The following is a 22,128-nucleotide window of genomic DNA, read 5'->3' on the forward strand; positions in this document are numbered from 1 at the left end:
CCCCCCCCCCCCCCCCCCCCCCCCCCCCCCCCCCCCCCCAGGGTGGGCGCTCTGGCCCCAAGGACGCCGGCAAAATTGTTCCCGAACCGACCGCCGCCGTGGGTTCCGGGCCCATCTCGTCCGCTTCCCGGATGCGAACTCTGGCAAAGGGAGACTCGTTAGTTCGCTCTACCTGGACAAGCCGAAGACTCCCGAAGCGTCGGTTTCTGAGAATACACTTTGCAAACTCTAGAGCCTTGGTTCTCAGACTTTAGCTCCGGTAGGTCGGTCGGAATCCGCCTGCGGGAATGCAGATTGCCGCCCCAGGGACTCCCTCCCTCCGGAATTTGCTGTCCGAGGTGGGACCGAGAAGTTGCGTTTCTAACACGTTCCTTGTAGCCCTGCTTTCAGAACCATTTCTCCGGAGGGATTTTTATGAATTAGAACCCGTTGGCCCTTGATGCCCTGGTCCCAAACCTGAAGGACTGCATTGGGGATGGGGTGGCGCACTGCTTTGCAGGAGTCCGGGGGCCATCCTTGCCCGCCCCCGTCAGCAGCACGGTCAGAGCCATTTGGGGCGCTGGGCCGGACTACCTGGGGTTCTAATCCTGACCTCAGCGCTTTCTAAGGTGTGGCCTCGGGCAAATTATGTAGCTCAGTGGGCCTCAGTTTCCTCATCTAAAATGGGGCTAATAATGGTGCCAACCTCCTGAGATTTATTAAGTACATATAATGTGCCCAGACCAGTGCCTGGCACACAGTCAGTGCTCAAAAGGCTATCTATTGAGATGATGATAAAGCCTTCTGGGGGTATGCAACCCAGGTGGCCCAGCATCCCCTTGGGCTGCAGGCGGGGGAGGCGCTGGCCCCAGCCCTAGCTAGACACCCAAGGCCCTGACCTTCCAGCCCGGAGTGGCTGCTGTAGATTCTCACTGCGACAGTCCTGGGGTCTCCAATCTGCTGCCCCCTACCCACACAGCAGTTCTTTTTTCCAGCAGGGCTCAGCACTTTGAGAGTCTGACCCGGCCTGAAGCTCTCCTTTGGCTTGCAAGTGTCGGCTGTGCCCGCAAGGGATTGTCCCTCCTGAGTTTTTGGGTGTCCTGGGCCTAGGAGACAAGGCCCCCGGACATCCCCCTCACTCCCCCAGCTGGTGGAGGATGACTTTCCTGCAGACAGCCACATGTACCGCCCCCCACTCCGGCCCCCCGCCATTTCCACGTGTTCATTCAGTGCTTATGTCCATGAGCATTTATTGAGCACTTACTGTGAACCAGGCCCTGAGCTCAGGACTTAACACGTAGACGCTCACCTAATCCTCCAAGTTACCCTGAAGGTCGTCGTGATTTTCCTCTTTCCGTCTGACAGATGAAGACACAGAAGCTCAGAGAAGCCGAGAAACTTGCATAAGACCCCAGAGCTAGTTAGCAGAGGACCAGGGTCTTGTGCCTACATCTAGGATGGTGTAACTCCCAAGTCCTGCTCAGACCTGGCCTCTGGAGCCTCGGCCCCCTGGAAGCAGGAGAGGGCTGGCTGTGGTCCTCGGGGCCCCCAAGCGGTCCCACCCTTACTTTAGGCCCCATCGCTGAATCCCATCGCTTCCACCCCCATCCTGAAGGGTTGTCTCTCCCACAGGTGAGGAGCTGCCACAGCCAACGGTGTGGCTGGTGGCTGTGAGGATGATTCATAGGAGGGAGGGCGGCCTCCAGGGAATGGGGTGGAGGGAAGGAGGCCTGGCCAGTCTCCCCAGGCTGGGGGCGGGGGGCAGGCAGTGTGGGGGGAGGCCTGCCTGATCCCGCAGCTGCTCCTCACGGTCCCCAAAGGGGCCCTCAGCCGGCGACCAGCAGCGGAGAGGATGCCCCCGGAGGTCTTCTTGCCAGACAGGCTCTGTAACCAGGAAGGAAAATCTGGAGGAAGTGAGGGGAACCAGGAAGGGAAACCGGTAGGCGTTACGAAAGCCTAACTCCTCTGCCTCACTCCCTGGGACAACGGCCCTCCCATCTTGGACCAAAATGGCGCTCCTCATGGCAGCTTTAGCTAACCGTGGCTCGACAGTTTTCGTATCTCAGAGCTCCCTTTTACAGTTTACAAAACACCAGCACCTGCAGAGGCCCTCTCCCTCTCTTCTGCTGGGCTGCTACCAATAATATCAACAATAATGCCTAGTCCTTGCCAAGGGGCTTAACTCCCAGAAACCCCTAGGAAGTAGGCTCTACCCTGCTCCCTATTTTACACACCAGGGAACTGAGGCTCACAGAAATGAAAGCACTGGCCAGTGATCCATACCTAGGATTTGAACCCAGGTCTGTCAGCTCTAAAACCCCTGTCCTCAACCACAAGGGCCTCTGACGACAGTCTCTTCCTCTCTGTACCCCGCCCGCTATCCCCAGGGAGGGGGATCACTGTGAACCCAGTCGCCAGGCCTCGGCCCCAAAGACTGGGCCCAGTGGGCGTTCCCCTAGCCCCTCTCCTCCTCTTCCTCCCCGGATGCCCGCACTAGTCCCTCTGCTGAGTCTTTGAAATCCAGTTGCCTGCACGTTCCTCCCGAGGGATTCACAATCCACAAGTGATTTCTGGCCGCAGGTACAGGCATTTCCTGCGCCCACGCCACCCTCCAGGCACACCCTCACCCACGTGCCACCCAGCTGCACGGGTCAGAGTGCCTGTACCTACACGGACACAGGCACCATGAAGGTGCTGTCACCCCTGCTGAGGGTGACCGGGGCAGGCAACCTGAGACCCAGCTGCGCCCAGGCTCCAGTGGGAGGCTGGCCTCCCTGGAGGGAGGGTGGGGGTTCCACCTTCACGCACACCCTCCCCCACCCTCCTGGGGCTCTGAGGGACAGTTTCACAATGAGAATCACAGTAAGCATGAGAGTAATAGGAATCAGCATTTCCAGCCTGCAAACCTTTCTCCTCTAATGCCACACTTGATGAGCTCCTAGAGGCGGGTATTTTTATGTCCCCGCTTCTCAGGTGCCGCAGAGGGTCAGACAGCTAGGTAGGAGTAGAGCCAGGGCCCTAACCCCCTTTTCTCATCCTCTCTGGCAATGCTCCTCCTCCTGCACTGCGAATAAAGAGGACACCTCCTTGTCAGCAGGCCAAAGCACCTGTTCGTGCCTAGATTTGGGGAGCACTTTACGAACGTTCAGTTCCTGTCTCACAACAGCCCAGCAAAGTGAATTGTGTTTTACGCCCAGTGTAAAGATGAGGTGACAGAGAAGTTAAGAGCAGAATGCCAGTCGAAGGGAACATTCCTGAACTAGATGCAAGTCACTTTAGTAGGAAGACAGCAAGAGTTTCTAATGGGCGCTTTAAGGACTGCAGGTGCCTGGGGTCATGGATAGCTTCTTCTTTCTCCTCCTGCCCATCAAGCCCTTTGCCGGTCACTGTGAACTGTCTCCGTTGCTGCTGTGTGTGCGTCTGACTCCCGAGAGCTATGAGCTCCCCAAGGACAGTGACTGGGTCCTGGTTACCCCCAGAGCCCCAGCACCCGGCACCTTGCCCGGCACACAGGAAGAGCCCAGTCAACACTGCCCCCTTCGTGAGGATGGGGGGACAGCCTGTGCTCCCAGGCTCCCCACTGATGGGCTTGGGAATCGGAAGACAGAATCAAGACACCCAGGGCTCAAAGGTTATCCACATCCTGTGCCACCGAAGGTGCGAATCCCTTCCCTAGCTCCCCTCATTAATCCTTCCCTGGCTTCTGCTTGTATGCTTCCAGTGACGGGGTGCTCACTACCACTCAGGCAGCACCTTCCATGTCAGAGATCTTGGGTGATTGTTACAAAATCTCTCCTATTGATGTAAGGCCCTTGGATATAACAGTGATCACACCAAGGGCAGCACTGGTAGTGTCTCCGTGTCAAGGGGGGGACAATCAGAGGCGACACTGCACACTAGCAAGGCGGGTACCCTCCCTGTGGCGACCCAGAGCCTTGCATGCTGGGAAGACAGAAGAGGCAACAAATGAATTCATCATCCCAGCTTCAGCCAGCTCTGTTAAGGCAGCGAGTTGAGACTGAGTTGTTGGAAAGACGCCTGTCGAGCCTCAAGTCAGGTGGACCTTGGGTCTGTACTTCACCCAACACACTTAGGAACAATCTCGATCTGTAGCTCTGTCCATTCGTTCACTCACTTACCTATTCATTATTGGCCATCACCGGCTGGGTGCAGGGATGGTGGCACCGTGGGCCACAAAGGTGGCTCCGGATCAGAGTCGTTCCCTTGGTAATCAGGACAGCTCACTGTCACTGGGAGCTCTCTATAAACCAGGCCCCGTTCCATTTACTTCCGTGCAAAGGGCACAGCCTCTCCCGCCCATTCCCAGCTCCGGGGAGACAGGTGAGAGTCTGCTTGGCAAACAGTTGGCGCTCAATAAGTGTGTGCTGTTGCTGTTCCACAACCACCCGGGCAGTGCCCGGTGTTGGTCACCCCCATTTCGGAGGCGGAGGAAATAAGCCATGTAGAGGTTGAATAACTTGCCAGATGGCTGAGCCAGGGTTTGAACCCCGGGCAGGGTACTCCCAGGGCCTGCCTGATTAACCCTTCAGGACCTGGTGCAGAAAGAGCTCAGACCTGGAGTCAAAATGCCCACCTAGCTAGAGACCTGAGGCAACCACTCCCCTCTGCCTGCTCTATTTACTTATCTCATGAAATGGAATGTGTCATCAACCTTGCCTTTCTGTCCCCACCCCCACTCCCATCAGATTAAAATGAAGAGATCCAGGCATCTTTCTTAGAAGAAGGCTGCAGGGTGGTGAGATCTGGGGTGGGAGGCACATTACTGGTCACAGGGGGTTGAAATGAGCCAGAAATCGGGGTGGGGGGGAGCGTTGTTTGTAGGAGCCTGGTTCTTTTAAGCTGACAGGCTCCCACAGACCCCAAACCACCCCCATCACCCTCCCTTACCCCCCACAGGATGCGCAGAGATACAAGGTCTGACAACTGTGCCCCCCAGGACGGGTCCAGGAGCCCCAGATAAGATCTTAGTCCTGTGACAGTGCGGCTTACAGCGACATGGCTGAGGCCGGGCTTTAGGATGAAAAAGGTAGAGGTATATGTGGAGGGGTGGGTGTCATTTGGAGGGGGGGGGGCCTAGGCTGGAAGCCCAAATCCGAAGTCAATGATCATCATCTGTAAAATGGGATGAATCACGCGGCTGGTATAGGCTGTTGTGAGCATCAACTGAGTTAAGGCTTGTAACTCCTTGCGCACACGGTGCCTGGCAGGGAGCGGGCGCTCAGCAGATGGTGACCATTGTTGTCACTGTGTTCCCTACACACTTGGGTATCTACCAGCCAAAGCAGTCCCTTCCATTTTAGACACTGGCCTAGGCCCCAGGGGATACCCCAAGGATATTTAAGACAGCGTGGTCTGCCAACCCGTGGGGGTGTTGATAGTCTCACGAAAGGGGCGCCGGCTTCAGAAACTTGCCAGAAAAGTCTTCCTGGGCGCCGCGGGCCCTCCGCTTTCATTCTCCGGCGCCTTCTCCCGGGGCGTGAGCGCGCCCCCCGCAGGCAGTCCCTAGGAAAGCCTCGGCTGGGGAGCCCCGGAGCCCAGTCGCCCCAACCCCTCTCCCCCTCCCGCCCGGCGGCCACCCTCGGGGGCGAGGCAGCCGGCGCGTGGGAGGGGACGGCGCGCCATTGGCTTGCGCGCGGGACCGAGAGGAGGGACCAGCGCGGGCCGCCAGACTCGGGCAAACCCCGGCCGCGCAGGACGCCGCGCGCAGTCCCGCCCGGCCCTGCCCTGCCCTGCCCCGCGCGGGCGGCGCGATGTGAGGCTCCCGAGGGCCCAAGCGTCCCCTGGCTCGCCAGCCCCGCGCAGCGCCGGCGCCAGCATGCGCTAGGAACGTAAGTTCTGTCCCCCGCCGCCGCCTCCGAGCCTCGCACGTTCCCCTCCCGCCGCCGGCCGGTACCTGCGCAGCGCAGCCCAGCCCAGCCCAGCCCAGCCCAGCGGGGCTTCTGCGGCCGCAGGGTCATGGGGGCCCCCGGGCGCGCGACCTGGACGCCCCAGGACCTCTCGGCCCCGGCAGATTCTGCCGCGACTCCAGGGGTCCCCCCCCGCCCCCCCCCCCCCCCCACGAGGCGCAGTCCTCCAGCCCCTTCGGTTCCTTCCCTCTGCCTCGGTTTCCCTGTCTCCCCTGGCTTTCTCCCTCCGCTGTGTCTGCTCCGTTGGACTGTGTATTTCGCCCTTACCTCCCCCCTGTGCTTCGGAGCAAGAGAGAAAGAGCGAAAAGCAGTTTCTGTCTCCCTGAGGTCTGACTGTTGTCCCCGCGCTCGGTTCTCTGTCCCCTCCCCCCCATCGCCATTGTTCCCCGGTCCGAGGAGTGCGCGGCACAAACTTGCGAGTGCCCCTCCTTCTGTCTTCGCCCCCGCAGGGCCGCTGATCGCGGTGGTGGAGTTCCCGCTGGCGGGTCCTACTGGTTCGGCCGGCCGTGGGGACGCCCAACAGCCCGGAGCTCCCCGCCTGGGGTCCCCAGCTCTCAGGCCCGGGTCTCCGAAAGTGGGTGAGTGTCTGGAGCCGGAGATAAAGGACACGTCGGAGGAGGAAGGAGCCAGACCGGGAGAGACCCCCGACTCCCGGCCGGGGAGGTAGGTAGGGGGAGGAGGGAGGGGGAGGAGGCCGAAACCGAAGCCGCGCCTAAGCCCCAGTGGTTGGGTGGGAGGGTCAGGAAAGCACAGGTGGAGACGTCGCCCCCCCTCTCCCCGGTCTCCCCTAAGTCGCGCGCTCAGCAGGAAGGGGGCAGTGTGGGGCCATCGGCCTGGCTCTGCGTGGGCTGGGGCTCCTGCCGCGGACAAAATACTCGCACCCATCCAGGGGGTCTGTCGAGGAACCGCCAGAATCCCGCGCGCATCCCCGGCGCGCCCCGCAGTATCCAGCGCCTGCTTTGCGTCCCCTCGCTCCGCCCTCCCCGCCCCCACCCAGTCCCGGGCTCCCGCCGCCCCCTCGCGGCCCCCGGGGGAGCCAGTTTCTCCGCCGCCGGAGCTAGGTGGGCGGGGGCAGGAGCAGGGCGGAGGCCGGGAACCCCGCGGCTCCTCCAGAGCCCAGCGCCCATGGCCAAGGCCGAGTCGGCGGTCCCACCACCGCCCCACGCTTCCTGGTTGATTTCCTTCAGACAAACTTTTCCTGGTGGGACAGTCCTGCGGGGAGAACGCATCAGGGCCGCAGGGATGCCCACCCCAACTGTGCGGCCTCTTGGACCTACACGTCTGGTGGCCTGTGTGGAGAAGGCCACGGCCCTCTGCAGACCCTCTCTTCCTGCCGCCCAAAGAGCGCAGGGACGGAGAGTGGGTTGGGGTGGGGGGCGTTGGTGGAGTGCCAGGAGGGGACACTGTGCCTTCCTCAGCGGAAGCCTCACCCTCAGCCCAGGAGGAGGAAAGGTGTTTCTCCTTGGGCTGTTAGGAAATAAGGCACTGTGTGTTCTCCAGGTCTCTGTTATCCCATCTATAAAATGGGCCGTCCGGTCCCTGAGGTCCCCTCTGGCTCCAGTACCCCGGGGATCAGCAGCCCTGGCGTCTTTTTTTCCCGCCCACATGCCGTAGGTTTTATCAATCCTTCCAGATTTGGAGTGGAGGGCTGAGACCCAAAGTCCCTCACCATTGTCTAGCTGTCAACACTTTTGCTGGATCCCTGCCCCCAGGCCCCGCAGTAACTTCTCCAACTCTATACTCAGCCACGGACAACCCTCCTGCCCCTCTGGAGAAAGGCCCTCCCCCTCGCCGGTGTGCCGGGTAGGAGAGCCATGAAATTAGCAGTGACCCCTAGACATACACAGTTCTAGACTCTTCCGTGCTTTCACTTACTGAACAAATTGTGGGCCCGACACCAACGGTGATTTAGTGAACGAAGTGCCAGACACAGTCCCAGGCACTGAGAGGTAGCTGAGAACAAAATGAAGATTCTTTCCCTCACAGAGCTGACACTTAAAGGGTAGAGGAACAAATGATAAAATAAATTAGACGGCGTATTGGGAGGTCAAGGGGGAAAAGTTGAGTGTCAGGGGGTGTCGAGGCAAGGGGTGGGGGTGCTGTTTTACATAAAGGTGGTCAAGGAGGCCTCCCTGAGGAGGTGAGTCAAGGCTTTGCAAGAGTGAACTGTGGGAATAGCTTGGGTAAATAAAGATCCTGCGGAGCTCAGCCTGTGCAAAGGCCCTGAGGCAGGAATGTATCTGCCGTATTTGAGAAACCATAAGGAGCCAGCGTGACTGGGGTGGAGAGAGCGGGGTGGGGAAGAGATAGGAGGCAAGGCTGGCTGAAAAGGAATGACACCTGTCCATTTCACAGAGGAGGGAAGTGATGCTCAGATGGCTCTGAAGTTACCCCAGGACATGTAGCGGTGGCAGCAGGGCGGGGTGCCCGATGTTCTGACTCCCGGCCTATAATATTTTCACTTCATCCTGCAGCTCAGCTACTCATTGGCCACACTGGTTTGCGTCCCGGCCAGGGTCAGGCCTGGCCAAGAGCTGGAAACATGGAGGGGAGCCACCCAGGCTTAGTAGCTCAAGGGGCTCCATATCCCTGCAATCCATTGCCAAACCCTCTCCAGATTCTCCCTGCTCGTCTGTCGTGAGTGCCTCCGGGCCGCATCTGCCTCCGGACCCAGAGGGAGTCCCTGTTCCCTTCCAGTTTCCTTCTTTGGCCGTCCCTTGTAAACACCCCATTCTGTATCCACATGTAGCCCCTTGAAGGGGACTGTTCTGAAGCTGGTATGGTGAAGGGAGAAACTGAGGCAAAGAAGCTGAGTCTCCTAGTCTCAACATAACAGCAGCAACATTACTAAACTTTCACTATGGAACAGGTACTGTTCTGGGTGTTTTTGTGCGCCTCCCCATCAGTGGATGGTAGGTGGCCTGATTACACCCATTTAACAGATGAGGAAATGGAGGCCTAGAGAGGTAGTGTCACTGGCCCAACGCCATGCAGGTACACAAGCCTTTTGAGTCTTAACCCACTCCTTTGACACTAAGCCAGAGCCCCCAAACCTGGGGGAGATGGGCAGTCCTGGCTGGCCCATCCGCATCCCGGGAAAAGTAGAGGGACCCTTCTGCCTGCCTCCCCCAGGCCACCCAGAGGGCAAATCACCTCTCGCTTCTGGAAAAGTTGGCATCCCTGCAGGGAAGTTACTTTTGCCCCTGTTGTCCTCCCCTCGTAGAGGTTTGGAGAGGGGTGGGAGGGGCGGTGGGGTATTGACGTATGTCCACTGCCCCCTCTCAAGAGCTCTGGCCCCATGGCAGCCGGAAGCCAGGCCGTCCCCAGGATCATGGTCCCGCGGGATCCAGAAGCACTAGCTGCCTTTGAGGGCCCTGACGCGGTCGCCAGGCTGCGGGGGAGGCAGGCCCATTCCCGGCTTGAGAGGACACAAATTCCCCATGTGCTCTGCCCTTTGTGAGTGACGGTAGGGACAGGGAAGACCCTCTCAGCGACTTCTGAGTGACGATGGGTGGCCGGATGGATGGCTGTCAAGGGCTGGATCCCGCTTGCACACAGCAGCCCTCTCAGGCCCTGGGGTGAGGCCCAGGGATGCCCCCTCCCTGTCCTCTGCTCGCCCACCCTTTCCGACACTGCGGGGAATGTTTATTAACTGCAAATCCCTGACGATTTGCAGATGCTTGTTTATGATGAAAGTTGGGGCTTTCCTCTACAATTCTGGAAATCAGGCACCTTCAAAACAAAGAGAACTCGTGGATAAAATATGCGTGTCCCCAAGAGGCCCCCAGGCGGCGGGAGCTCGGGCCTCGTGTGCCGCTGGAGTGTGGATTTAGAAGCCAAATCATGACTGTCACAGCCGGGAGGGCCCCAGAGACCACGCTCCCTTTTTTTTTTTTGAATGAATTAACTGAATCTCATAGTTGGGCCCTGGTTTTCCCGCGGTGGCACAGTCTTTGGTGACCTCAGCTGTCCTGTCTCCCCGCCAGTGACTCAGGGCTCCGTTGGCAGCTCCCACGTTCCTGGAGGTTCTTGGAAACGGGACGTGGAATCCCTTTCTTGACTCAGGATCTAGGCCTGTCACCGTGGCGGGATTTGCATCATGCTCCCCACCCCCACCCCCCGCCGGTTCTACCTGTCACCCTGCTCCCTTGCATCCTCGCTGAGCCCAGCGCTGAGCCCAGGGGTGATGTGGGACACGCGCCGGAGAGATGATACGGCCCTGCCCTCGAATGGCTCACCAGCCACTTGACAGGCGAGGCTGACTGCCTCAGGCCGGCTCGGCCTTTAGAATAACTACACCCTCAAGGGACGCGCTGCCCGTAGTCGGCTTGGCTTTGTGCCTTAGCCCGAAGGCCCCGAGACCCACGAGGACCGCACCTGCACCTTAGCAGTCACTGTGATGATGTCCGTAGGACAGCCGGCATTAGCCAAGCCCCCTCTGTGTCCTGGGGCTTCTTAGTTTTGCTGTAACTTTGCGGACAAGCTGGTAAGTCGGGCCTCATGACCCCCATTTCCAGTGCAGGAGAGGTTAATCTGCCCAAAGGCGTAGGGGCTAGTAAGGAACATGGGTCCCTTCATCCCCAAGCCTCTCCCGTATGGCCCTTGAGATGTGAGATTCACTCCGCCTGAAGACCCGGGCTGGGGGCTCTGGGTTGGGGGGTCTTTCGACCCCATCTTGGCCAAGGGGCTGGTGGACTGCCCCAGGAAGGGACGATGGGGGGGGCTCCCTCCTCACCTCCGCTTCTCTCCGAGCAGGGCCTGGAGGCTCCGCCTCTCACTGCCCCCTCCCCTGGCACTGCCCTGTCCCAGCCCCTGTTTCCAGCTATTTTGCGCCCGTGTGATAACAGAACAATGGGCCTCCCCGCGGCCCTGCCCCGGTCCCGCCAGAGCCACAGCGCCTTCACCCAGGGGAGGCTGGACCCCAGGAAGGAAGGAGTTCGCATGCTGGCAACCTGCCAGAGACTTTCAAAGGGAGGTGTGAGGAGGAAGATGGCTTACAGCGTAGTTCTTCCTGGAGGTCAGGTTCCCCGGACATCACCACTGGCCCTGCCCACACACCCCAGCTCCTCGCGGGATGTCTGTTTGAAGTGCGGTTACCTCGGTTCAAGTTTCAACTCTGCCACTTACCCCGAGACGCTTGAATGAGTCACTTGGTTTCCTCGTCTGTAGAATGGGGGTGACGAGACAGCCGTCCTCCTAGGGTTGTCATGGGGATTGCAGAGAATTCCTGGTCTGGAAGTCCTCGTCCCCTGCCTCCAGCCCTGGGGTGGGTGCTCTCCGGGGCAGTTCCTCCCAGATGGGGGAGGGACAGGTGTACTGTCTCTTTAGCAGAGGGTCTTGTTCGAAAAGGAAGTGGTTCTTGGCTCTGAGACTCAGCAGCAACTGCCCCGAATCAGCTGGTGGGTGTTCCGGGCCCCAGGCGCCCTTCCTCTCCTCTCCTCTCCCCTCCCCCTGCCGGTCAGGTTTCTAAGCCAGCCCTCATGGGCACAGTCTCCACGCCAGGGACAGCTCTGCAGTCCGGCCGTTTCTATGGAAACCAGGCAGGCTTCTTGGGGAGGCCGTAGGGGGGTTGGGAGAGGTCCTTTAGGACCAGCACGGGAGTGACGCCCCAGGCCCGTCTGACCTGCCGCCAGGGCAGGGCCTTGGCAGCCGCCCCATAAGCAATGTCATTAATTGCTGTCCTGTATGGAGCTCACAGCAGGTGCCAGGCCCCTTGAGTGCCTGTGCTCAGCGTCTCCTCACAACCCTGTGAGCTCAGAAGTAGCAGTGTGGTTTCACCAAGGACGAGATGAAAGCTCAGAGGGGTTGGGAAAGTTTCCTGAGGTCACAGACAAGTAAGAGAAAGAGTTGAGGTTTGAGCCCAAGTTGGCCTAATCGTGCCGTATATTCCCCGCGCCCCCTCCCATTCTCCCCTGGCACTTTGTACCCCTGACAGACCTCTCCCTTCCCGGCCTCCGTGTAGTCATGACCTCTCTGTCTTACTGCCACTGGGAGCTCTTAGGGATGTTCTTCCTGGCCTCAAGACGTCCCTGCACTTGATGCGTGGGGGTGTGTGTGTTCTGCAGGGAGTCAGAGCTTGGCCAGCAGTGGGGGTCTCTCAAACCCTTCCCCAGCTCACTACTCGGTCGCAAATATTTGCCGAGCCCCTCCCATGCCCGGAAGTGTCCCAAGCCCCGCGAGCCAGACCTACAGAAAGCCCCGGCCCGCGGCGCTGGCCGTCTAGCGGTGGCTGCAGCTTTCGTGGACGTGGAGGCGGCCATCGTGAGGTCTCCCCGCCTGCTCTCCCTGCCTGTCCTGACCCCCGCCGCTTCCCGGGCACCCCATGGGCCGGGCCCTTCGCCGAGACATTGGCACCCACTCTCCTGTGTCCTCGGCACCCTGGACCCGCTTGTCCGAGACCACCAGCCAGGAGGAGGTGTCAGATTCAAACCCAGCCCTGCCTGACCGCGAAACCCCTTTCCTGTACTCCTCTGCCACCAGCTCCTGTGTGGCCCGAGGCAGACCCTGCCGTCTCTGGGCCTCAGCTTTCTGCCCTGTCCAGTGTGTGTTTGGAACAGAGCCCCCGCTTGGGCCCTGCCACGTCTAACATAGCGTGATCTTGGGTGTTCTGGGTGGGGTTCGGGAGGCCTGCTTCCCGCAGCCCAACTGTCACTCCTGTGCCGATGAAGGGCCTGCCCGCGTGCCGAGGCATAGCGGGAAGATGCTTGGACGAGATAACAACCCTGCCTTCAGATCACCGGGTCTCCAGGAGCCCAGGCGCCCATGACGTGACTAGGCCTATGGGCTGGAAGTGACCAGGGGCCGCCCACACTGAGACCCACGGAAGTCGGGAGGGGCTGTGTCCCAGAAAGCTGCCCGGAGGGAGGGGCCGTGCGGCTTTAAAGAACCAGGAGTGTCGGGGTGGGGGGACCGAGAGCAGGGAGGACCCTCCCGGGGGCAGTGGTTCAGAAATGGGAACCACTGTTCAGAAGGACAGCGACTTGCTGGCTTTATTGGGAACTGAGGTCAGAGAGGCCAGCCAGGGGCAGAACGTAGAGGGTCCTGAACTCAGGCTCTAGGGGACTGCAGGCTGCAGTGTCCCTGCACCTGTTCCTTGCTTGGCTGGTTGTTCTCCACGCTGCCCCTTCCCTCAGCCTCCCTCGGGCAGCTGGCCTCACCTAGGGGAAGCCCTGGGGGCCCTTTGAAGGCAGCTGGCCCTGGGAAGGAAGCAACCGCCCTATGGGGCAGGCTTTTTCCATTGTGCACGGCTGAATGGCTGAAGGAAGAGAGCGAAGTGGGAGTGTGGGCGGGCAGGGCACTTTGCCCCAGGCCCCCAGGGACTCAGAGGGGTTTGAGTTCCCTTGCCCTATCCTCCAGCGCATGCACGGAGCCAGTGTTCTCATGGCCCCCATTTCCTAGGGGCAGAAACTGAGGCTGAGAGAGCTGCAGTGAGCCAGCTGCCCCAAGCCCTACAGCAGGTAAGAGGGCAGAACCGGGATTCGAACGCACATCTGGTTCAGACGCGATGCAGGGGGTACGGCAAAGGAAGGTGCCTTCTGTCCTCACTTAGGTTAAAATGAGACCAGGCTGGGGGCGCCTGGGTGGCTCGGTCGGTTAAGCCTCCGACTCTTGATTTTGGCTCAGGTCATGGTCTCACGGTTCGTGGGATCGAGCCCCATGTCGGGCACCATGCTGACCGCACGGAGCGTGCTTGGGATTTTCTCTCTCTCCCTCTCGCTCTGCCTCTCTCTCTTTTTCTTCCTCTGTCTGTCTCAAAATAAATAAAATCAACATTTTAAAAAAAAAGGTGAGGCCAGGCTGAAAAGCACCTGGAGTGGGAAGGGAAGCAAGTTCAAGGGCAGATCTGAGGGGGCCGTGTACGTGGCTTGCCTTGGGGGGGGTAGGGCCTGTGGAGGGGCTGGCGGGTGTATGGGAGTGATACAGCCCCCCACCTGCCCTCCCCAGGCAGGGCCCTGTGCTGTGGGTGAAGAAGGAACAGAACTTAGTGCTCAGAGGAGTTAGCTGTGCAGAGGCAGGTGCAGGGGATTCTTCTCCCTGGAGATTTCCCTGTCCCTGGGAGGCCCTAGGGCCCTTTGTTGGTGATGAGCTCCTTGCTGGGGGCTGGGCTGGGGGGAGGCCACAGCGGGTCCCACCAGCCCGGGTACCTGATGGCGGTGCCTGTGGATAAAGCCGGCCCCCCCCCAAGAGCGGTGCTGATGTCAAACGGAGCCCGGGACACCACGGTCCCCTTTCTGTACCCAGTCCCTGCGGGCCGGCCCCGCCACGCTCCACGGCCCCTGCCTCACAGGTTCAGGCCTGCCGCGCGGAGGGGAGCGTCGTGCACGCGTTGGTGGCGAGGGGTCACCGGGCGGAGGAAGGCAGCTGTCGCTCTGAGCTGGGGTCACTGATGCAGCCCAGGCCTGGTGGGCTTGGCCCGAGGGCCGGCCTTATGGCGCGGGACTGAGGTCCGTTCATAACTGTCAGACTCTGCGAACGGCCCGGCGGTCCTTCAGCAAATGGCTGGCTTGCCAAGCCGGCACGGCTATCCCATGGAATATTACTCTGCCATAAAGAGGAGAAGACCGTTGACTGGCCCAGCAGCTTGGATGGACCTCAAAGGCATCTCATTCATTACGCTGAATGAAAGGGGCCGGTCTCAAATGGTTCTAGTTGCTACGATTCTACGTATATAACACACTGGGAAAAAGAAGAACAGAGCCGGGGTGACGGCCAACAACAGATCCGTGGTGGCCAGGGGCTAGGGGTGAGGGGAGAGCATGACGCGGGCAGGGGTCCTGACTTCCCGGTGGTAGATGTGTGAATCTACACACGTCCTAAAAATCTATGGAACTGCAAACGACAAAAAATGTCAGTTCTGCAGTATGTAAAGTGAAGAAAGAAAGGCCAGAGGGGAGGCCGGAAGACAAAGAAGGGGTGAGGGCGGGGCCCCCCGGTGCTTCCTGGGCCGAGGACGGGTGAGGGGGAGCGAGCCCCGGCTGCCACCAGCGGCGGCTGGCCGGCCCTTGCAGGCTGTCTCGAGCGGGTCCACCTGGCAGCGGGAGGGACACCGGGCTGATTGTAGCCTCTGGGGTCACGAGAAGTGGTGGCCAGCGTTGAGGTGTGGGGACAGCGCCCGGCCCCTGAGGAGCAGTGTGGCTAAACCCTGCTTTCTCGGGCGGGGCTGGTCACCTCTCCGCCAGAGGGCCTTCCTGGCCACCAGCGGCCACCTCCGCGCCCCTCCCCTGCCCCAGGGTGAGTGTGGAGGGAGGGGACGTCATAGCTGTAAGGCTGGGGGGTTGGGCGGGCCCTTGGCCTTGAATGTCACTCACCGGAGGCCATCGGTACCAACTTGTGTGGTTAGCTCCAAACTTTACCCGAGTCTGAAGCCACGATATCCACACGCCCCACACTTGGATTCCGTTCTGATGTTGCTTTGTCCGGGTGCTTTATTTTAGGACGCTGAGGACGGCTCTGCCCCTGGCCGCCCTGACCGGGGCCGGGAGGGGGAGACTTGGCTGGTCCCACACACACACACCCCTCCGCTGGCAGCCAGACTGGGACCCAGGTCTGAGGCCTGGTCAGGGAGGTCCAGCAAGCCCAGCAGAGGGGCAGGCAACATCTGTGAGAGTAGTTTTGCGGCCTTGCCAGAGGGTAGTTGTGGGCTGGAATAAGGTGGGGTGGGGGGGGGGGGGGGGTGCTGGAGTCACTCAGCCTGTCTCTGTTGAACTTTGCTGAGCTCGAGCTCCCCATTGCACACTGGCGGTTCCCAGCCCAGTGCCAGCCTTCGGAGGCCTTTGCCTCCCCGGGGTCTACACCTCTATCTCCTTTGCATAGGTGTGGTGCTGATTGAACCGGAGGACCGGCGGCCAAGTCATCTCCGTGTCTCCCGGACCAGCGCCTGGTAGACGGTAGGCGCTCAAGACCTGGCCGGGGGCGGGGGGGGGGGCCGTGGAGGATGGCGAGCAGACACGGGGAGGGGAAGAGGCTGGCAGTGCGTGCCCCTGGCAGGGAGGGGCACGGGCTTCCTTCCCCTGGCTCCCCTTCTTTCAGCCCTGGCGGCTTGAAGGAGGTCGTGTGGGAGACAGGGAGGGAGTCTGGCTAGGCGGAGGGGTTGTCTGGGCCACAGTTCCGTGGGGGACCTGGACCCCAGGACTCGGGCAGATCACCCCTCGTCTGGCAAGACTGACCCAGACTCCCGATGGCCCCCACCTCCCGGATGTGGTCTCATCTGGGCCCGAACGCCTTTCCTGGGCGCACACGCTCTGAAAGGCTCCGTCCGGCCTGGTGACCTGGGGTGTACCGTGTGCCTTTAGGCCCGATAGGCTCACAGAGCGGGAAGGGCTTTAGGAACATCCTGCCCCGCCCATTTTATAAACGAGGAAGCCGAGGCCAGGAAAGGGAGACACTTGCCCCTTGCCTCACGCAGCCGGGTAGTTAGGGAGCCGACTACCAAGCCTGGGCCCTCAGATTTCTTGTGGGTGCTCCCCCTGCTGCCCCACGCTGACGGGGAGGCCTGGCCAGGCCCCGAGGTCCGAACTGGGTGCCCCTGACGTCTGGGGGCCGGGCAGGACCTGTGGCTGAGGCTGGTGTCTCCCCTGGGCCTCCGTAGACAGCGGCTCCAGGACGAGATGGCGGCCAAGCAGCCCCCGCCTCTCATGAAGAAGCACAGCCAGACGGACCTCGTGAGCCGCCTGAAGACCCGCAAGATCCTCGGCGTGGGCGGGGAGGACGACGATGGGGAGGTGCACCGCTCCAAGGTGGGCAACACCCCTTTGGGGAGGCGGGTCCGGCCTGCCATCTGGGAGAAGAGTAGCTGTGGCTGCAGGAGCCCCAGGACTTAGCTCATTTTCTCTAGGAACGTAACGGAGATGTCCGGGGAATCGTAACAAAAACGAAGACAGATCGCTAGAATGAATTTCGCGCTTATTATGTGCCAGCTACTGCACCGATCGCTTTATTTATTTTTTTTAATTTTTTTTTTCAATGTTTATTTATTTTTGGGACAGAGAGAGACAGAGCATGAACGGGGGAGGGGCAGAGAGAGAGGGAGACGCAGAATCGGAAACAGGCTCCAGGCTCTGAGCCATCAGCCCAGAGCCCGACGCGGGGCTTGAACTCACGGACCGCGAGATCGTGACCTGGCTGAAGTCGGACGCTTAACCGACTGCGCCACCCAGGCGCCCCTGCATCGATCGCTTTATAAGCATTATTTAATCTCACTAAAGGGCTGGGGGATGGTTATTAATCCATTTGATAGAGGAGGAAACTGAGGCCCAGAGAGGGCCAGGACTTGCCCAAGGCCATCACCAGTAAGTGGCAGAGCCAGGCTTCAAGCCCGTGTCTAGCGGACCGCTGAGCTTTTGTTCTCACCCACCGTATTTTCAGCTTCCTGTGTAAGCCCCGGTGTCAAGGAGAGGCAGAGGGGGGGGTGGCTTCAGTGTGACCTTCCCAGCCTGGGTGACCTTCTGGCTGAGCAGAAGTACCCCGGTGGGTGCCCGGACACGCCAGGGGGCTCCGGGAGGGGAGTGAGTGGGCTGGGCATGGCCCTGACCCCTGTTTGTCCACAGATCAGCCAGGTCTTGGGCAATGAAATCAAGTTTGCTGTTCGGGAGCCTCTGGGGCTGAGGTGAGCACTTGAGCTTGAGCTTGGGCCAGGGGCAGGGTTATGGGGAAGGGCCGTGCAAGACCCTGCCGCATCAGCTCTGCCCCGGTGCCCTCGTGCCTGTGGTTCCATCCCATCTCGTTCCCTCCCCCTAACGCCAGCCATCCCTGGACATCTTGGCTGGAGAGGGGAGGGTCCCCTGGGGCCTGGGCGCAGCAGCAAGGGGCCTGGCTGTGACCCGTCTCTCCCCGTCTCTGCCAGGGTCTGGCAGTTTGCTTCTGCTGTGCTCTTCTCCGGCATCGCCATCATGGTGAGCCCCACCCCCCCGCCCCCGGCCCTGGGTCCGGCTCCCTGTGTCCTGCCTCTGAACCTCTGCTGGGGCTTCCTCCTCTACCCTGGGGGCCCCGCTGCCTCTACCCACATGGTCATCATGCTGAAGGCCCTCTAGCTCCCTCCACAGTCCCAGCTCCCGACACCCATTCCCACCTGTACCCGACCTGCTCGGGCACATCCTAGATCCCGTGGTCCACATTCCTGACTCGTTGCCCCTAGAAACCCAGAGCCTTCTGTCCTGGCACGGAAGGCTTGGGGCCAATCAAGGTTCTGATCTCAGCCCTGCTTCTGGGGGGAAGGAGGGACATGTCCAGAGGATGTTTCAACAGCGACCCCCACCAACTTTGCCCATGAACTTCCCACCAATGTCCACAGGCCCTCGCCTTCCCTGACCAGCTCTATGATGCGGTCTTTGATGGAGCCCAGGTGACCAGCAAGACCCCCATCCGCCTCTATGGCGGTGCCCTCCTCAGTGAGTATTGCTAGGGCAGACTCCGAGGGACGTGATGGGCAGCCGGAGACCTACGGGGACTGAGAGGAGCACGGGGAAGCCTTTCTTTGTGCGTGGGCTCCCCCTCTAAGCACCTGCTGTCCCTCCCTTCAGCTGAGTCTGTCTCTGCTGGGTGTGTGCCGCCATCTCGTGGCCACTGCTGGAATGCACCCGGTGGACACGGGCAAACACCGAATACTTACTGTGTGTAGCTCCCCACCTGGTCATCTAGGTACAGAGGTGAATGAGGCTCGGGCCCTGCCCTCCAGGACCTCACGGCCTAGCGCGGGAGACCAAATCGACACGGGTCTGCAAAACCCCTCCCACCCTCGGGCCTCTCCTTAGAACCATTCTGTTTCCGAATTTGTCACACCCCGTGCCTGGCCGGAAGCTGAGTTAACAGCCTTTAAAGCCCAGCACAGGAGCGTCCCTCCTCTTCTCTAAAACATCCCGCGGTCCCTTTTACCTGCAGAATAGAGGCCCAGCCCCTCCACCTGGCATTCGGGGTGGTCTGTGGGGTGGATCCAGCCTACCTTCCCAGACCCGCCTCCCCCATATCCCACCGTGGGCCCTGGGCTCCGGCCGCATCTCGCGATGCCCAGTCCCCCGTTTCAGAAAGCCTCCGTGCCTCTGCACATGCAGTTTCCCCCAACCTTGTGCTGATTGCACTTGTACTCATCCTTCAGGGGTCTGCACCAGTGCCAGGGGGCAGGGGCAGGGGCTGGTGGAGATCGGGGTGGCTTCAAGGACATCACCCATGCAGTGGGAGAGCTAGGGTTATGGGGTTCGGTGGGATGGCGGATGGCTTTAATTTGGGGAGTGTGAATGGGGGTGGGGAAAGTGGAAGTCTGGGTTCCTGGCAAATCTGCCCAATGGAGGAGGAACGGGCCCCTGCCCCAAGGGGTTAGGGCTCAAGACGCCTTCCCCAGTCTGCTCTTTGTCACCCCTGCCCCAGGCATCTCCCTGATCATGTGGAATGCTCTCTACACGGCTGAGAAAGTGATCATCCGATGGACTCTGCTCACCGAAGCCTGTTACTTTGGGGTCCAGTTCTTGGGTGAGTCTTGAGGTGGGCAGTGAGACAGGGAGGCTGACGGGGTGGGAGGTGTGGGCAGGGTGGCGTGGCCCCTGGCTTTCCAGCTCTTCCTGCCTGGTTTCCAGGAAGTGACGAAATCCATCCGAGGGGGAGGGGCTCACGTGGCCATGTCTACCTGTGTGTGGACCTGTGCTCACCTACCCACACACACCTGTACCTTCTTGAATACACACACACACACACACACACACACACACAGAGCCACAGCCTCCCCCGTGTATGTGCACCTGCCGCCTCCCATAACCCATCGCTCACTTGTGTACCCAGAGCAGGTGTGATGGCATGCTCGCCCTTGCCCCAGTACCTGCCACGTGGGGGACATCACAACAGACATGTCCGTGAGGGCCAGCAGCTGGCAGGACCCCCCCAGCTCAGCATGCCATCTTTTTCCTTCTTTAAGTTTATGTATTTATTCTGAGAGCGAGCATGGGAGGGGGAGAGAGAGAGAGAGAGAGAGAGAGAGAGAGAGAATCCCAAGCAGGCTCTGCACCGGCAGCACAGAGCCCAGTTCGGGGATCGAACTCACGAACGGTGAGATCATGACCTGAGCCGAAACCAAGGGTTGGCCACTTGACTGAGCCGCCTGGGCGCCCGTCAGTATGTCGCCCCGGGTTGAGGGTGAGGCACACCCCTCCGCTGACGTCTGTCCCTTCCCGGTCTTTCTCCCACAGTGATCAGTGCCACGCTCGCGGAGACCGGCCTCGCGTCCCTGGGGATCCTGCTGCTCTTGGCCAGCCGCCTCCTTTTTGTCGTCATCAGCATTTACTACTATTACCAAGTGGGCCGAAAACCCAAGAAAGTCTAGCCACTCGCTGGGCCAGGGGCCCCTGTGTGGCGGGGAGGCCCCGGGGCCTCAGTTTCCCTCTGGCTGCTGGAAGGCAGGAAGGAGCCTGCCCTGTGCCGGGCCTGCCCCCAGGCAGGCGGGGCTGACCGCCTTCCTTTCCTCCCGGGCACCCCCAAATGCTGTGATCTCCTGGGCTTTCAGGTTTGGGGAGGGACGGGGCCTCTTGAACCTCTGGCCCTCGCCCCACACAGGAACGCCTCCTTTTCGTGGGTCTCTTGGCCTCCGGATCCCCTGGACAGACACTCACTGGAGAGCTTGAGTCGTGGGGTTTTGGCCTGAGGTGGGGCTCTCGCCCCTTCTGCCGGGAGGCCCTTCTCTGGTTTGAGACAGGCTGAGCACTGTCCCCCGGTCCTCCCTACACCCCCGGCCACTCTAGTGCCCATGTGGCTGACCTTGGCTTCCGTGTATGCCTGGAAAAATCCAAGAATTTGACCCCGTGCCCCTATCCCTCCCCACCCATGGGAGCTGCCCCTGCCCCCTAACCGCACACGCCTGCCCTTCCCACAGCCCAGCTGTGGGCGGACCGGCAGGGGTGGTGGTCTCTGAGCCGGTGCCTCCCTTTCAGCCTCCCTCTGCAGTGGGCCACCTGTCGCCAGAGCCCGGTCCCCAGCCCCAAGCCCGGCCACCACACGCTCTCCTAGGGCCTTACTCTAGGCTGCCGTGCCTCCACCCGGCTCCCGGACGCCCCTAGGAGTCCCCTTCCCCCAACTGGCCTGGGTCCAGCCTCACCCCCAGGCCGGCCCCGACAGTGGACGCAGAGAGAGGTGGAACCCCCGTGATGGGGTTTGGAGGTGAAGAAGAGAGAGACGCAGTGGCGTTTCCTCGTCCCTTCGGTCTGCCCGGTTCAGTCCCCTCGCGCACCCTCGCCTTCTCCCCGGGGTGCTGCCCCCAAGACCCAGCGGGGTAGGACTGGGTGCCCTTCAAACTCAGCAGGGGAAATAAATAGAAATATTTCAGCAGGCCACTCCTCTAATGTCGTCCCCACCCCAAGTGCCCTGGAGGAGGCTAACACGCGGTTCCCTCAGAGCTGAGGACACCCTCCCTGCCCCTGCTCGTGTGCCCCCCTTTAGCCCTCACTCCCAGTGCTCTCCTTCCCTCTAGGCCGCAGATGTGCACAGAAGTGGTGGCCCTCACGGTCTGGGGACAGGGGTAGAGAAAGGCAGCCCAGGCCCCAGACGTGTTTCTCGTCTTGGGATAGTGTTGGGTAGGACGGGGGGGGGGGGGGGGGGGCGCAGGTGCAGCCCAGCTTTGGCTGCTTCCAAGTGAACCTCTGCCTGGGCCCCCTGCCCTGCCCACACCGGGCCCGGCTGTCCCCGAAGCCCAGCTGTAACTACTGTTCCACGCGGAGGGGAGGGGCCTGACGGGTTGGACGCCCACCGCCACCTTGGGGAGTCAAGTGGATGGCCAGTGGGCAGTGCCCTCAGTGCCCTGGGGCCCTGTCGCGTCCTGTATCTGACCCAGGCCTTTTAAGGCTGGGCTGATCCTCTGGAGGGTGATGGGTGGTTTGTCCTAGTCACCGGTGGGTGTGGTGGATCAGTGCTCCTCCCCCCACCCAGGGGCACAGGGGAATAGAAAGCATGGGCTTTGCAGCCTGGGTGAGGCACCTGCCTGGCTGGCCAAGCTGCCTCAGCCTCAGCCGGGGTGGGGGTGGGGCGAGCCGGAGGGCAGCCTGGCCTTGTCCCTTGGGTGGTAATGAGGGCCTGCTGGGATGGTGCTGCCGTGAAATTCTGTGCTGCTTGGACATCGGAGCTGGGCCCAGAGGGACCTAGCAGAGCCCGGCAGACCTGGTCCGAGGATGTGGCGGGGGGATTAAGGCAAGGAGCCATCGCTGGGAGGGAGGCAGTGACAAACAGGGAGGGGGACCCACACATCTCCTGA

At 61.0% G+C, this 22,128-nt stretch overlaps 1 protein-coding gene across 5 annotated transcripts in view; it reads left to right on the top strand.

Moving 5' to 3' along the window:
• The window catches only part of TP53I11 (tumor protein p53 inducible protein 11), a 26,993-nt gene extending 5,782 nt beyond the window's left edge, over positions 1 to 21,211 (top strand). Inside the window, exons 1-10 of one of the 5 annotated variants that reach the window (XM_040495375.1) lie at positions 5,679 to 5,828; positions 6,356 to 6,569; positions 13,263 to 13,363; positions 15,720 to 15,793; positions 16,495 to 16,642; positions 17,453 to 17,511; positions 17,749 to 17,797; positions 18,196 to 18,292; positions 19,266 to 19,367; positions 20,078 to 21,211. In XM_040495375.1, coding sequence (XP_040351309.1) covers positions 16,514 to 16,642; positions 17,453 to 17,511; positions 17,749 to 17,797; positions 18,196 to 18,292; positions 19,266 to 19,367; positions 20,078 to 20,211 — 570 coding nt within the window. In that variant the 5' untranslated portion in view covers positions 5,679 to 5,828; positions 6,356 to 6,569; positions 13,263 to 13,363; positions 15,720 to 15,793; positions 16,495 to 16,513 and the 3' untranslated portion in view covers positions 20,212 to 21,211. Of the gene's footprint in view, positions 1 to 5,678; positions 5,829 to 6,355; positions 6,570 to 13,262; positions 13,364 to 15,719; positions 15,794 to 16,494; positions 16,643 to 17,452; positions 17,512 to 17,748; positions 17,798 to 18,195; positions 18,293 to 19,265; positions 19,368 to 20,077 lie in introns of those variants that run through there. The other 4 variants (XM_040495376.1, XM_040495374.1, XM_040495378.1 and 1 more) reach the window with 4 other exon arrangements.
• Positions 21,212 to 22,128: the final 917 nt, after the last annotated feature.

Source organism: Herpailurus yagouaroundi, unplaced genomic scaffold (assembly GCF_014898765.1).
Source record: "Herpailurus yagouaroundi ecotype Mexico unplaced genomic scaffold, PumYag 187, whole genome shotgun sequence".
In the NCBI taxonomy this organism is placed as follows: Eukaryota; Metazoa; Chordata; class Mammalia; order Carnivora; family Felidae; genus Herpailurus; species Herpailurus yagouaroundi.